General features: G+C 43.2%; 1 protein-coding gene across 1 annotated transcript in view; it reads right to left on the bottom strand.

The window, feature by feature from the left end:
- The window catches only part of MYO19 (myosin XIX), a 521,756-nt gene that overhangs the window by 166,012 nt on the left and 340,350 nt on the right, over positions 1-15,394 (bottom strand). Inside the window, exon 13 of the mRNA XM_072133499.1 lies at positions 10,435-10,556. Coding sequence (XP_071989600.1) covers positions 10,435-10,556 — 122 coding nt within the window. The remainder of the gene's footprint in view (positions 1-10,434; positions 10,557-15,394) is intronic.

The following is a 15,394-nucleotide window of genomic DNA, read 5'->3' on the forward strand; positions in this document are numbered from 1 at the left end:
TTTCTCTAAATTTGTAATTGTAGTGTCAAAAGTATTTTACCCAATTCATGCAACTGGAGGCCAACACCCCAAAAATCATCAAGCAGCTTCTCCTGGTACGTGTCAATAATCTACAAAATGGAGACACAGCAGGGCTCGGAAGAGAATGGCATTTGGAGTACCGACATTTACATTTTTTTTGGCACCATAAAACATTTGTAGATGCCCTCAGGGATCAGTACAGTGGGAACCCCTGATAACTGACCCTATTTGAAAACTACATCCCTCTATGAATTAATCTAGGGGTGTAGTAAGCATTTTAACCCCACAGGTGAACCCCAAGGATGATGCATAATGGATGGTGTATAGTACAAAATATCAATTATGTCATCTTGTGCCCAGCTCCTGCCACGGGAGACAAGCACCCCAAGAAACATGATGCAACCTCTCTCTTGTCCTTGTACCTAGTGTGAGAAGGTACAAGGGGCCATTATTGATGGCAGATATGTGTCACCGAGGTGCCTGGCCTCAGTGAAGTGAGCCGGTTAATGTTTGGTCAGGAACCTTAGGTTTCTGACAATATTTAATGTAGCAAAACTGCTTAATGCAGTTGATCCGGGCCGGCTTTCATTGGAGTAGTCAGGAGCAGGGTGGGTGACTACTCCCACATATCCAGGCCAGGTTTTGGCTGAGAGATAAAGCCAGGAAGCTCAGGTGAGCTGGGGAATGTGTTTTTGCAGTCTGGAAGTCTCTGCTATACTGCATGCAGAGCTGGAGGTGTTACACAGCCAAGGATCAGCAATAGTGACATTGTTTGGTTATGCTGCTGGATGGAGACACAACCTACAAAGGACTGTGAGTCAAGCCTGTGTATATGGACTGTATTTTCTGTTATATGCTAAAGCAAGCGATTCTGTTTCATTAAACTGTTTTGGAAAGAAATAAAACAGCTACCTGGACTGTTAATGAAGTTGCCATTTGAGTTGATCCCCTACAATAGGCACTTCAGCACTACTACGAAAGCGCCTTCTCAGGGGTTCCTCAGAGTCCCTTTATGAGGAAGAGGTGCACAAACATAAAGTCCCCCACTCGTCCCCACTAGCAGAATCCATATCGTAGGCCATATAATTATATACCTCCAAGTGAGTATGACTTCTGGGACATGGTGGGGGTAGTACACAACCTACGCAGAACACCACAGAACAACGCCTGCCCCTCCACGCTACACCTAGCCCTCCACGCTACGCCTACCCCTCCACGCTATGTCTGCTCCACCACAGAACGTCTACCCCTCCACGCTACGCCTGCTCCACCAGAGAACGCCAAGTCCTCCACGCTACGCCTGCTCCTCCACAGAATGCCTGCTCCTCCAAGCTATTACTACTCCTCCAAAGAATGCCTACTCCCCCACACAACGCCAGCTCATCTACGCTATTAGTACTCCCCCACACAACGCCTACTCCCCCACGCTATTACTGCTCCTCCACAGAACACCTACTCCCCCACGCAACGCCTGCTCCCCCACGCAACGCCTGCTCCCCCACAGAATGCCTGCTCCCCCGCAGAACGCCTGCTCCTCCACAGAACGCCTGCTCCTCCACAGAACGCCTGGTCCTCCACAGAACGCCTGGTCCTCCACAGAACGCCTGGTCCTCCACAGAAAGCCTTCTCCTGCACAGAACGCCTGCTCCTGCACAGAACACCTGCTCCTGCACAGAACGCCTGCACCTGCACAGAACGCCTGCTCCCCCACGCTATTACTACTCCTCCACGCAACGCATATTGGATGCAGAGCGTGAACAGGTTAATTTTTTTTGTGAGTTATTGTGTTTTTACTTTATGTCCCCCATGAGGTCATAAAAGACCCCTGGGGACATTTTCACTTTTTTTTTTTTTTTTACTTTTTTGTTTCTATTACAAGTTTTACCCTGTAACTGAAGCATCTATAAGAGCCCCAGTTACAGGCTAAATTCCCACCTGTCACTGGGGACAGGTGATCAGAGCTGTACTGGGTCTAATCAGATCCAGCAGCTCTGATTAACACCTTTAGAACCGGCGGTCGCGTGAACGCCGAGTCAATGGAGCCGGCGGCTGCGCCGCTCAGCTGCTCTATGCATCGCGCTCATTCAGCGCGATGCAGGGAGAATCGGAAAAGGGAGAAGCTGTAATGAACCGCATCTCCCTAGGCGATTAACGCGGGAGCAGCAGAAACTTCCGGCGACGTCTAAAGACTCCAGAGCAGAAAGGAGAAAAGTTAAGCATATTTTGCCTTGGGTGAGATAAAAGCTGAATTTTACTTTCCTTGAAAAATTATTTAAAATGTTATTGGTTTTCTAGTTTTCTCAAGCCATTTTATGCTCAAGAAAGTAATCACTGGGGTGCGGGAAGAGTCTTTGAGGCTAAAGTCTGTGGACTCCCTGGACCACCGCGGGGGATAACGATGCTAGCCGCAACCCGGGAGCGGAGTCTAAGCGGACTCCTGGTCTTCACCAGAGCCTGCCGCAAAGTGGGATGGTCTTGCTGCGGCGGGGAGCCACCAGGTGCGACTAAGCCCGCAGTTGCAGCTAAGGTAGGGACACGGGTAGGCAGGACCACGGGATGGCAGGACCTCATGATGGCAGGACCTCGGAAGGACGGCTGGCAGGACCTCGGAAGGATGGCTCTTGAAGACCACTGAGACACCGGACCACCACATGATTACAGGACCGCCACAGGATAACAGGACCCCCACACGGGAACACCACAGGATTACAGGGCCGTCACACAGGAACATCACAGGAATCACAAAGGTGCCTGAAAGCGCTCAGGAAACTCGTAGGCGTCTGGAAACGCTCAGGAGGTTTTCTCTTCAGCAGAATGATCTGAAGATCCGGCAGGGGATGCTGGGAGCCGCTGGGCTATATAGCAGAGCCCGGATTACCAGTGCCAATTAGGAGGACGCTGGCCCTTTAAATTCTTAGAGAGTTGGCACACGCGCACCCCTAGTCAGGAAGCGGACCAGCAGCCCGGACGGGACCGCAATGGAGCCATCAGAAGCCGGGAAGGGTAAGTACCGATGGTCCATTGATTGATTATTCTGCCTGTTAGGGGGAACAGTGATTGCATCATCCTCTGGTGCAGTGCATAACTAACGGGAAAGGAAAAGTGCGAAGCCCCGGCACAGAAGCGACTCATTTTTCAGCAAAACCACTCAGCACAGGGATTAAACAAGATATGATTCTGCATCATTGTAGTTACAGCATTCTCAAGGTATGGTTGGTTCACAATGCCTGAAATGAAATGGCAAATTTCCTTTAAATTACTCACACAAAAGGAGTGCAGTTTCTTCTGCTTATGGAAACAACCCACATTTGAATGCAACCTGCTTTATGTATAAATAACAGGACGCAGAAGATACAAAGGGCCATTTATTGAGAGTTTCTCAGGTATTTCTTCCCCTAAATCCCTTCCTCATTCAAACCCTTCCCTGGTTGAACTTGAAGGACATGTGTCTTTTTTCAACCTTATGAACTATGTACAACAGTTGAAACCCCCTCCAACAAACAAACCCATTTAGGAAACCATGCCCCTCAATAAATTTATCAAGGTGTACAATGAGTATATTGACACAATGGGGCAGATTTACTTACCCGGTCCATTCACGATCCAGCGGCGCGTTCTCTGTGGTGGATTCGGGTCCGGCCGAGATTCACTAAGGCAGTTCCTCCAACGTCCACCAGGTGTCGCTGCTGCGCTGAAGACCATCGGATTGAATCGAAGTTCACCGTCCTACCCTGGGTGACGGTAAGCGTGTCGAGTGACTTTTTTAAAAAAATGTGGCGGCTTTTCCGAATCCGTTCAGTTTTTTTTTGCGGGCACTAGCCACCCCCCCCCCGATTTCCATCGCGTGCATGCTTGCGCCGATGCACCACAATCCCGGGGCAATTCAGGAAAAATCGTCGCTAATCGGAATTATTCGGGTAACACGTCGAGAAAGTGATTTTATAATACGCTATGTCCTTTATTAGAAGGGTTGCTATCATATAACAATTGTAATAACAATCCCTGACAGTCCATACACTGCAGCATAACATTCTTTAACCCTTTCATGACCCGTGACATAATAGCACGTCATGGGTCGGCTGCGGGTGCATGGAGAGGGCCCACAGGCTGAGCCCTCTCCATAGCCGGTAAGTCTTTGCTGCATATCGCAGCAAAGACTTACTGGTAACACCCGCGGTCCGTGCTCTTGGAGATCGTCGCTCCCCTTGACGTCATCTTCCGAAGACCCGAGGCCGTCTGGATTTGACCCATTCATTACTATGTGCTAATTTCACATTGTAATGTATGAGAATGAAAATACTGTAGTATTGCAGTATATGATAGGATCAATCACACAGTCAAAAATGGCACTTTTATGCTAGTTTGAAAAATATTTTAAAATATTTTAAAAAGTGATCTAAAGGTCATACAGTCCTAAAAATGATAGCATTGAAAACTTCATCAAAAGTCGCAAAAAAAAAATACACCACCCACAGCTCCGTACACCAAAGTATAAAAAAGTTATAAGCGCCAGAAGTTTTGAGTTTTTGTAAATGAGTGAAAACATTATAAAACCTAAACAAATTTGGTACCCCCGTAATTGCACCGACCAAAAGAATAAAGTAGACATGTCATTTGGGGTGCACGGTGAAAGCTGTAAATTCCAAGCCCACAAGAAAACGCGTAAATGCGTTTTATCAAATTTTCCCGCTTCCCAGTACATGGCATGCTGGGAAGTATGCAAATATGTTTTCCAAGGTGTTAAATCTACACATGCCTTTAAGGTGGCCTTAATTGGCAATCTTTCCATAAAGAGAACACCTACTGTCTGACCGTAGTCAATGGCCTCTCACACAGCCAAACCAGTTCCCTACGCTGTACTGAGGAGACCCAATCTGGTCGAAACAGTGCTGTCTACAGTTGGGAGTCTGTTCCTTATGGAATAGATTTACTGGTTTGGCTTAATCCCACATCATGTTTTTAGACTTCTTGTAGGTCATACTTGGTGTTAAGGGGGCTGCCTTTCAAGGTAGCAAAAGGAGGCATTGTGTTGCAATTTCTCCTGAGTATGTCAATACTCAATTTATGGCTTTGTACAGCCACAGGGTGGCACTTAGAAGGAAAAGAGTGCAGTTCAGGTTTTGGAGGACACATATGGCTGAAATACTTTTTATGTGTCAGGTTGTATTTGAAGAGCCCTAGTGGTACCAAACAGAGGAGACCACAACAAGTGACATCATTTTGGAAAGTACACCCCCTGGAGAATTTAGCAAGGTGAAATAAGTGCATTTCCAATTAGGAAAAATATGAAAAATTTTCCCAAAAAAGGGAAAAAAAATGAAATAACCCCCAAAAATGTGTAATACTATTTCTCCCAAGTGTAGAATTGCCACACATGTGCATGTGAAATGTTGTATGGGCTCGCAGTAGGGTTCAGAAGGGAAAGAGGAATGTTTGACCTTTAGAAGGCAAATTGGACAGAAATCATTTACATGTGTCAGGATGCATTTGGAGGGCCCTAGCTGTAGCAAACAGGGGAGACCATTTGTGACACCATTTTGGAAAATATGCCCCTTAGAGAATTTAGCAAGGTGTAATATGTGCATTTGCCCCGACAGCTGTATGAGCCAATTAGGCCCCAAATAAATCAGTTACTGAGGTGGACACGGTTGTTCAGTACTAAGCACCGTGCACTTTTTAGGAGTTTCTCTTTTTCTTCTATGTTATAGGCTCAGAAAATGCCACATAGCGCCTGAAATTAGTTTCAGCTAAATTTGCCGTCCAAAAGTTTAATGGCGCCCCTTCCTTTCTGCTTTTTGTTATGGGCTCATAAAGTGGTTTACATCCAAATGTGGGGTATTGCCAGACTTATAAGAAACTCACAAAAAATCTGAGATTTGTTTTCACACTTTATCCTGCATGAACATGTAAATTTTAGGGCTAAATAAACATTTTGTCAAAATTTGAAAATTCCAAATAGAACCTCCATTTTGTTTTATTTCATGTTTGATGCTTAAATGGTTAACCCCTTAAGGACGCAGCCATTTTACAGCTTAAGGCTCAGCCCCATTTTTTGGATTCTGACTTGCATCGCTTTATACGGTTATAACTGTTGAACACTGTTACTTATCAAAGCGATTCTGAAATAGTTTTTTTTCCCCACATATTGTCCTTCATTTTTATGGTAAATGTTGGCTGATAAGTTTTGCGTTTATTTTCCAAAAAAAGAAAAAATTATGAATTTTTAAAAAAATTTTACTTTTTTGAAATTTGAAATCATTACATTTTCAGTTAGATAGATTTACCCCTATATAATCAACCCATCTGCACCCCTCAAACTATCAGAAACAGCTTTTAGGAAGATCATTAACCCCTGAGATCTTCATAGTAATTGATTCAAAATGGAGGTGAAATTTAGAATGGTGAAATTGTGCCGCTTATACGTTCATTTAGCCCTAAAATTTACACATTTCCAAAAGATAAAAATAGAAAATCCACCATACAATTTGTTCTGCAATTTCTCCAAAGTACAGAGACCCCCCCACATGTGGACATTACTTGTTTTATGGGTGCGAGGTGCAGAAGGGAAGGAGCGGGATGAGATGCTTTTTTCAGTGTTGCCATATTGGGGTTGGTATCACCTATTGTTGAAAATTTAGAAACTTGTTTTTGAGGGCAGGAGTAGAAAAGCATCAATTCTGTACTGGATTTTTGACTTTTTTTTTCGTGTTCACCGTTTTGCCTAATAATCATGTTATCTTTATTCTATGGGTCGATACGATTACGGAGATACCAGACTTGAATATATTTTCTTACATTTTACTGAATTTGTCAGAAAAAAACGTAATGTGGGGAAAAATCTATCATTTTTGCATTGCCGTCTTCCAAGTCGCATAACATTTTTACTTTTTTGGCTACGGAGCTGCATGATGGCTTGTTATTTTGCACAACATGTTGTAGTTTGCACCAGTAACACTCTGGAGTACATATGTTTTTTTAATCACTTTTTATTGCATTTTTTGTGTGATTGAAAAGTTAAAAATGATAATTTTTGGTGGGTTTTCAACAGTTTATTTTAAATGGCGCTCATCATACGGGTTCAATAATGATTTACTTTTATTCTACGGGATGTTACGGACTCGGTGATACTATATATGTGGTGTTTTGTTATGATTTTTTTGGGTTAGATGTCTCTTTATATGTTATGGGGCTTATGGGCATTTTTATTGATTTATTACTTTATTTTTTTATTGAATAACATTTTTTTTTTACTTTTCCCTTTTTCCACCATGGGACATGAACAAGCAATCATCTGATTACTTGTTCATGATAATACCCTGCAATACTCATGTATTGCAGGGTATTAGCAGTGTCAGCCTATGCACATGCCGATCCAGAGCCGAGCCGGTATCAGCTCAGTGGCGGATATATCCGCCACGGAGCGCTGAGGGGTTAACAAGCTTAACCAGAGCTGTTTTGAATATTTTAAAAGTGCAACTTAAAAAGGTGGTAAAATTTTACATTTTCATGAAAATCTGGAAAAGTTCTGATTGATTTGTAAGTCTAACATCCTAATAAAATAAAAAAAATGATGTCAACATAAAGTAAACTTATGGTTAATGTTAGTTAGCAACCAATTTGCAAGGCTAAACTAACAGTATGATAAGCTGTACGAACATTTTCCAAATGTTCACAATATATAATACATATTCATATATAAATGCAAAGATTGAAAGCAAATTATACCACTAAGGTGAAGTACAACATGTCACGAATAAAAAAAATAAATCTGAAAATCACCACGGTAAGTTAACCGGTTCGCGACCGCCCGCCCTCTCCATAGCCGGTAAGTCTCTGCTGCATATTGCAGCAAAGGCTTACCGGTAACACCCGCGATTGGTGCCGGCACCGATCGCGGGTGTTTTCTTGCTGATCGCTGCCTGCAGAGCTGCCGGCAGCTTCAAACATATGGCGGCGCATGGGCCGCCATCTTTACGAGGATCGCCGCTCCCCGTGATGTCATCGGGGAGCGGCGATCCGTCGCCAAGCTACTTCGGGTTAACCCATTCATTACAATGTGCTATCAGCACATTGTAATGTATGAGGAGTAAAATCCCCATATACTGCCATACTGTAGTATGGCAGTATATGGTAGGATCGATCAGACAACCTAGGGTTAAAGTACCCTAGGGAGTCTGAAAAATAGTAAAAAAAAAAAAAAAAGTAAAAAAAAAAAATTATAATAAAAAAACCTAAAAATTCTAATCACCCCCCTTTCCCAAGAACTGATATAAATATAAATAAACAGTAAAAATCATAGACACATTAGGTATCGCCGCGTCCGAAAATGCCTGATCTATCAAAATATAATAACGGTTTTTCACTGCGTTTAACCCCGTAACGGAAAATCGCGTCCAAAGTCAAAACTGGCACCTTTTTGCCATTTAAAAAAAAATTCAAAATTCTATAAAAAGTGATCAAAAGGTCGTACAGTCCTAAAAATAATATCATTGAAAACATCATCAAAAGTCGCAAAAGATGACACCACCCTCAACTCCATACAACGAAGTTTGGAAAAGTTATAAGCACAAGAAGACGGCAAAATAAAAAAAAAATTTTGTTCATGAGGTTTTAATTTTTGTAAAATTTGGTATCCCTGTAATCGTACCGACCCAAAGAATAAATTAGATGCGTCATTTGTGGCGTGAAGTGAAAGCCGTAATATCCAAGCCCACAAGAATACGACAAATGCGTTTTTTCACCATTTTCACTGCATTTGGAATTTTTTTTCCGCTTCCCAGTACTTGGTATGGAATATTCAATGCGATCACTATGAAGTGCAATTTGTTACGCAAAAAACGAGCCGTCACATAGCTTTTTACGTGTAAAAATAAAAAAGTTATAGATTTTTGAAGGTGGGGAGTGAAAAATGGAAATGAAAAAACGGGAAAGGGCCCGGTCCTTAACCGGTTAAAGCGTTCTAAAGTTATAATCTCAACGTGACACATGGCAGATTTGAAAAATCCGGCCAGATCCTTAAGATGAAAAATTGCTGGGATCTTAACCCCTTACCGACATGTGATGTAATAGTACGTCACATGTCGGGTCCCGGTGCATGGAGAGGGCTCGCGGGCCGAGCCCTCTCCATAGCCGGTAAGTCTTTTCTGCATATTGCAGCAAAGGATTACCGGTAACACCCGCGATCGGTGCCGGCACAGATCGCGGGTGTTTTCCTGCTAATCGCCGGCAGCAATCTTAAAAATGATAACATTGTAAACGACATCAAAATCCGACACCACCCACAGCTCCATACACCAAAGTATGCAAAAGTTATTAGCCCCAGAAGATGGCAAAATCCCCCCAAAAAACTTTTGTACAGGAGGTTTTAATTTTTTTAAATGTATGAAAACATTATAAAACCTATATAAATTTGTTATCCCTGTAATCGCACCGATCCAAAGAATAAAGTAGACATGTCATTTGGCGCGTACAGTGAAATCCGTAAAATCCAAGCCCACAAGAATATAGCACAAATGCGTTTTTTTTTACCAATTTCACTGCATGGAATATTAAATACCACCATTTTGAAGTGTAATTTGCTACGCAGAAAATAAGCCATCACACAGCTCTGTTCATGGAAAAATAAAAAAGTTACAGATTTTTGAATGTGGGAAGTGAAAAATGAGAACGCAAAAACGAAAAAGGGATGCGGCAGGAAGGGGTTAATACAAGCTTAAAATGCAACAATTTTTATTATTTATATTTCTAGGTAATAGCTGATTGAAATATTTAAAATGCCTTCATGGTAGAGCATTACTTCATAATATACTGTATAAACTGGTATATTTATAAATATAAAAAAAACCTATATATTTACCGTCCGGCACTCCCCACTGCTCCTCTTCTTTTTTCCTCCCAGCAGTGTGAGCAGAGGCACTTCTATGTGCTCTGTGCGTGCACACAACATGACACGGCGGTGTGCACAGACGGAGCACACACAAGTGCCTCTGCCCGCACTGCTGGGAGAAGCTGAAGGTTAAGTACTTAGTTTATTATTTTTAAGGAGGGCATGCCGGAAATTTAATTCATGAATGGGGACCATGCTGAGAATTTTATTAATGAGTGGGGACCATGTTGGGGATTAATTTAATGAGTGGGGCCATACTGTTCATTTAATTAATGAGTGGGGCCATGCTGGGCATTTTATTAGTCAAGGGAGGTTGCTGCTCAATATTTCATCAATTGAGGGGGGAGCTAGAATTGGACATTTTATTTGTGAAGGGAGGCCGCTGCTGGACACTTTATTTAAGAGTATTTCCCAACCTAAGCTTATACGCGAGTCAATAAGTTATCCAAATGATTTGTGGTAATATTGGGTACCACAGCTTATACCCGGGTCAACTTATACTCAAGTGTATATGGTGCATACTATACCTGCTGAGCTTTCATGTAGTGGCATACAAAATGTTGTTGGAGTTTCTCATTTGCATAGTTAATGCACAACTGTTCCAAACTGTTTACTGGAAAAGATTCAAATCCATAAACATCAAGCAAGCCTAGGGAATAAAAAAAAACTTTTTTTAACAATAATAATAATATTTCAGTTTTTTACTCCCCTCTTTCCATAAGCCATATCCATTTATTTTTCCATTTACAGAGGCAAAATCCTGTTATTGAGGGACCTGCTCAGATTTCAAGTCACTTTGAGAGGCCTAAATAGAAAAAGATAAAGTATACCCAGCAGATATTCATTTTGAGTAAGGGACATCTGCCGAACCATGAATTGTTTTGAGTATTGGTAGAAAATTTAATGCATAAAGTTTACTCAGGGCAGCGTACAACTAAATCCCTAGGTATGTAAGTTAAATGATGCTTGGGGGGCATGGCCGGTTTCCACTAGGAATTTCTAATTAATCCTACTGAAAAAATTCAGCAACCACACCAAGGGGTGCTCTGCTCAGGGACTTTCTCTGGTATGCAGAACTCCACACCTCCGGTGATTGTTGATCGGCTCAGGGCCTTTGCCTGCTCCAATCCTCCTCCTGGTCCTACTCCCGCCATGCAGCATACAGCTGCCTCAACTGGAGGACTCCTCAGCTCCAGTCCCTGGCCATATACAAGTTCTGGAACAGGCAGCAGCCCAACGGATGCCGAGAGCAGAGGGTACTGAGAACAGGCTGCGCAGGAACGATTTGAGGATCCTGTGGCTTCCAGAGTGCTCAGAAGGCAGAGACCCGGTCGTTTTTATGGAATCATGGCTGAAGGTTGTCTTGCCTGATGCAGTGCTCTCACCATTGTATGACATTGAGCGTGCTCACAGAGTCCCTGCGCATTCTCCTCCCCCAGGGATGAGACTGAGGCTGGCTCGCTGAATTAGCAGCAAGGATCAGGATGCCCTGCTACAAGCCCCCAGGCGTAAAGGTACAATCCACTTCAAAAATTCCATAGTCTACATCGCCTTTGGTGGCCCTCCAAAGGCGGCTAAGGGAGCTGAATATACAATACAGCATGTCCTTCCCAGCTTACCCGAGGATTATATGAGGAGCACTCCCAATTCTTTACTTCTTCCACTGAGGTGTATTCTTGGATTGATTTGCTAAGGAGATCTCCTCATCACTTAGTTGGGTCTTACTTCAGTAAGTTCCTATTGCTTCCACCCCTCCTGAGAGTACTGCAACTGTCCTTTGATGAAGGATTGTCCTTATTTTGAAGCCGGAAAAAGACCCCCTTGAGTGTGGGTCTTATAGACCAATATCTCTCTTGAATTCGTATTATAATTTACTGACAAAAATTCTAGCAGGTAGATGAAACTCTGTAGTTACCTCTTTAGTACATCACAACCAGGTGGGCTTTATGGCTAAATGCAGCACCTCAGAAAATTTGAGTCATGCACAAATTGTCGCAGATTGGAGTGGTTGAAGGGGAGGACTTGTCGGTGTCCTTCGACTCAGTTGAGTGGCCATATTTGCCTTTGGCCAAACCTTCATTAAGTGAATCTCCCTTTAATGTGCCCACCCCTAGGGCCTCGATAGCACTTAATGGGCAAATCTCCCCTAGCATTGAGCTGGCAAGGTGTACCCGACAAAGGTGTTCCTGCCCCAGTTTGCTCTAGTGGTTGAGCCCCTTGCTATGTGGCTCAGAAATTATCCAGTTCCAGGTGTAGCTGTAGCCAGTAAAGAAAGCCATACACCTAAGTGAAGATTTTGGATCATTTTCTTGACTCCATAGCAATTAGTCCACATCGAACCTGAAGTACCTCTCCCCCACAAGGGCTGAAACTCCCCAGTATGTCTGTAACTTGAAAGTAACAAATAGGTTTAGATATCTTGGTATAATTCTAGCAAAAGATTTCCCCGGGGTATTGGCAGAGAATGTGGAGCCTCTTCTGTCTCTGTTTAGGACAAATTTAAGCTGTGTTCACACCTCCCCTTATCAAGTTATCCCTAGAGGGGAGGCACGGCCCTTTTTCCTCCTCCCATTCCTTCTTCAATCTTTCAACCTTCTTTCTCCTTCCCTTTTTTTTCTCTCTTTCTCTTTCTACCCTCTCCTTCCCACTCTCTCCGATTCTCTAATTCTCTTTTCTGGTTCCCCATTTAATCCGGAAATTACTCTAGGTAACTGATTAAGAACGTTAGGCAAATAAGGATATTCTGGATAACTACAGTAACACTGTGCGACAACTTATGGTATTATTGTTTTTTATTGTTGCTTTGTATTTTCTCTTCAAATTGAAATTAGTTGTTACTCTTATTTGTAACCCCCCCATATTGTATACTACCGTATATACTCGAGTATAAGCCGACCCGAGTATAAGCCGAGACCCATAATTTTACCACTAAAAACTGGGAAAACCTATTGACTCGAGTATAAGCCAAGGGTGGGAAATGCTTAAATGCATTGGTCACAGACCCCCCCAGTATATAGCCAGCCAGCCCCCTATAATATACAGCCTGCCCCCTGTAGTATACAGCCTGCCCCCTGCAGTATACAGCCAGCACAGCTAGCCCCCAGTAGTATACAGCCTTCCCCCAGCTTCCCGGCTCATCTTCTGTCACATCGTGCTGGGCACAAAATACAGAAGAGGAGCCGAGAAGCCAGAAGACGAGCTGCGCGGACATCGGGAGAGCAGCGCTGCACATTTGGGCCACCGGAGGGTGAGTATATAAGTTTATTATTTTTTAAGCCCATTGACTTAAGTATTGACTCGTGTATAAGCCAAGGGGACGTTTTTCAGCACATTTTTTGTGCTGAAAAACTTGGCTTATACATGATTATATACGGTACTTGGTATCCATGATTCCTTTCACATTGTTTTCCCTCCCTTTCCTTCTCTTCTGATTCTTTTACTGTTCTAAAAATCTTAATAAATTTAAATATGAAAAAAAAAAAAAAAAGATGGTTGTCATCCCTAAATTCCTTTTTGTGTTGCAGCACGTTAATGGATTGCATTTAGATTCATTGGTAATTTCTTTTTTGTGGATTGCATCTAGGTCCAAACTACAGCTAGCCAAACTTCAATGCCATTAGACTCAATCTGGGATGGCGTTACCGGACTTCTTTTTATATTATAATGATGGTCAGTTGTGGAGACACAGGAGGGCTTTCTCTTCACAGGAAGGGCTCACCTGTGCGCTGGCCCTTTACATCTCAGAGTAATGCCGCGCGGGGCCTATTTCGGACGGGAGCAGGAACGTGGAGAGGTAAGTCCAGGGGAGCGGGGCTGGCGCCACAGAGAGGATGTTGCGAATCGAGGGGAGCCCGTGATACTTAACCAGTTTTGATCAGATTTAGACGTAAACACATTAGATGACCTACATGACAAACATCTCTCTTCTCCTCTTTGACAAGCTACGAAAAAAAATATCATTAAGACCCCATCGTCAGTTTTATAGATATTTGCAGCTCCGTCACCATTTCCCCCCAGCCTTCACATATCTAATTATCCTTGCCAGCCATGGAAAGATGGAAACCTTTATGCCAAACCTTGACAATGATGTGATAGATGAACTCTGTCAATCACACCTATCTGTCTCCCCTGCTGTAAATGATAAAAAAGATACAACTGGACATTATCCACCAAAAGTACCTGACCCCTCTCCGTATATTTAAGATGGGTTGTATAACCTCCCCAGAATGCCACTGATGCCATCAGTCTTCTGCTGCTTTCACTCATGTGATCTGGGAATGTCCAACATATTTTGGAGGGAAGTACTATCTACACTTTAGTATCAGAGCCTTTATTCCCCAGAGCATTGCTTGTTCGGCTTGGACACATCATGAAAAGATTTTTCTCAGGGAAACTTTATTTTTACCCAGATGGGCAACTGGATGGATCACAGAGCGGAAATGTGGAAAAATCTAGCACTATAACACTATTATACCCTATGACAGTGATGGCGAAACCTTTTAGAGATCAAGTGCCCAAACTCCAAACCAAAGTCCATGTAATCATCGCAAAGTGCCAACACGACTACTTAGCCTAAAAATCACACCATACCACTCTATAAGGGACATATAATACTGCCAGATGATGACCATTACCAGTACAACAAGATAAATACCACCATACTGATAATAAACAGACCACTAAAGAAAGCCCAACATCACCAAATATATCACAAATACAGTGAGGAACACTACCGCCATACAGTGAGGAACACTACCGCCATACAGTGAGGAACACTACCGCCATACAGTAAGGAACACTACCCCCATACAGTGAGGAACACTTCAACCATACAGTGAGGAACACTTCAACCATACAGTGAGGAACACTTCAACCATACAGTGAGGAACACTTCAACCATACAGTGAGGAACACTTCAACCATACAGGGATGAAAACTACCCCCATACAGTGAGGAACACTACCCCCATACAGTGAGGAACACTACCCCCATACAGTGAGGAACACTACCCCCATACAGTGAGGAACACTACCCCCATACAGTGAGGAACACTACCCCCTTACAGTGAGGAACACTACCTCCATACAGTGAGGAACACTACCTCCATACAGTGAGGAACACTACCTCCATACAGTGAGGAACACTACCTCCATACAGTGAGGAACACTACCTCCATACAGTGAGGAACACTACCCCCTTACAGTGAGGAACACTACCGCAATACAGGAATAATACCGCCATACAGTGAGAAACACACCGCCTTACAGTGAGGAACACTACCCCCATACAGTGAGGAACACTACCCCCATACAGTGAGGAACACTACCCCCATACAGTGAGGAACACTACCCCCATACAGTGAGGAACACTACCTCCATATAGTGAGGAATAATACAGTCATACATTGAGAAATACTACCTCCATACAGTGAAGAACACTACCGCCATACAGTGAAGAACACTACCGCTATACAGAGAGTAACACTAC

This window comes from Engystomops pustulosus, chromosome 2 (genome assembly GCF_040894005.1).
Source record: "Engystomops pustulosus chromosome 2, aEngPut4.maternal, whole genome shotgun sequence".
Lineage (NCBI taxonomy): Eukaryota > Metazoa > Chordata > Amphibia > Anura > Leptodactylidae > Engystomops > Engystomops pustulosus.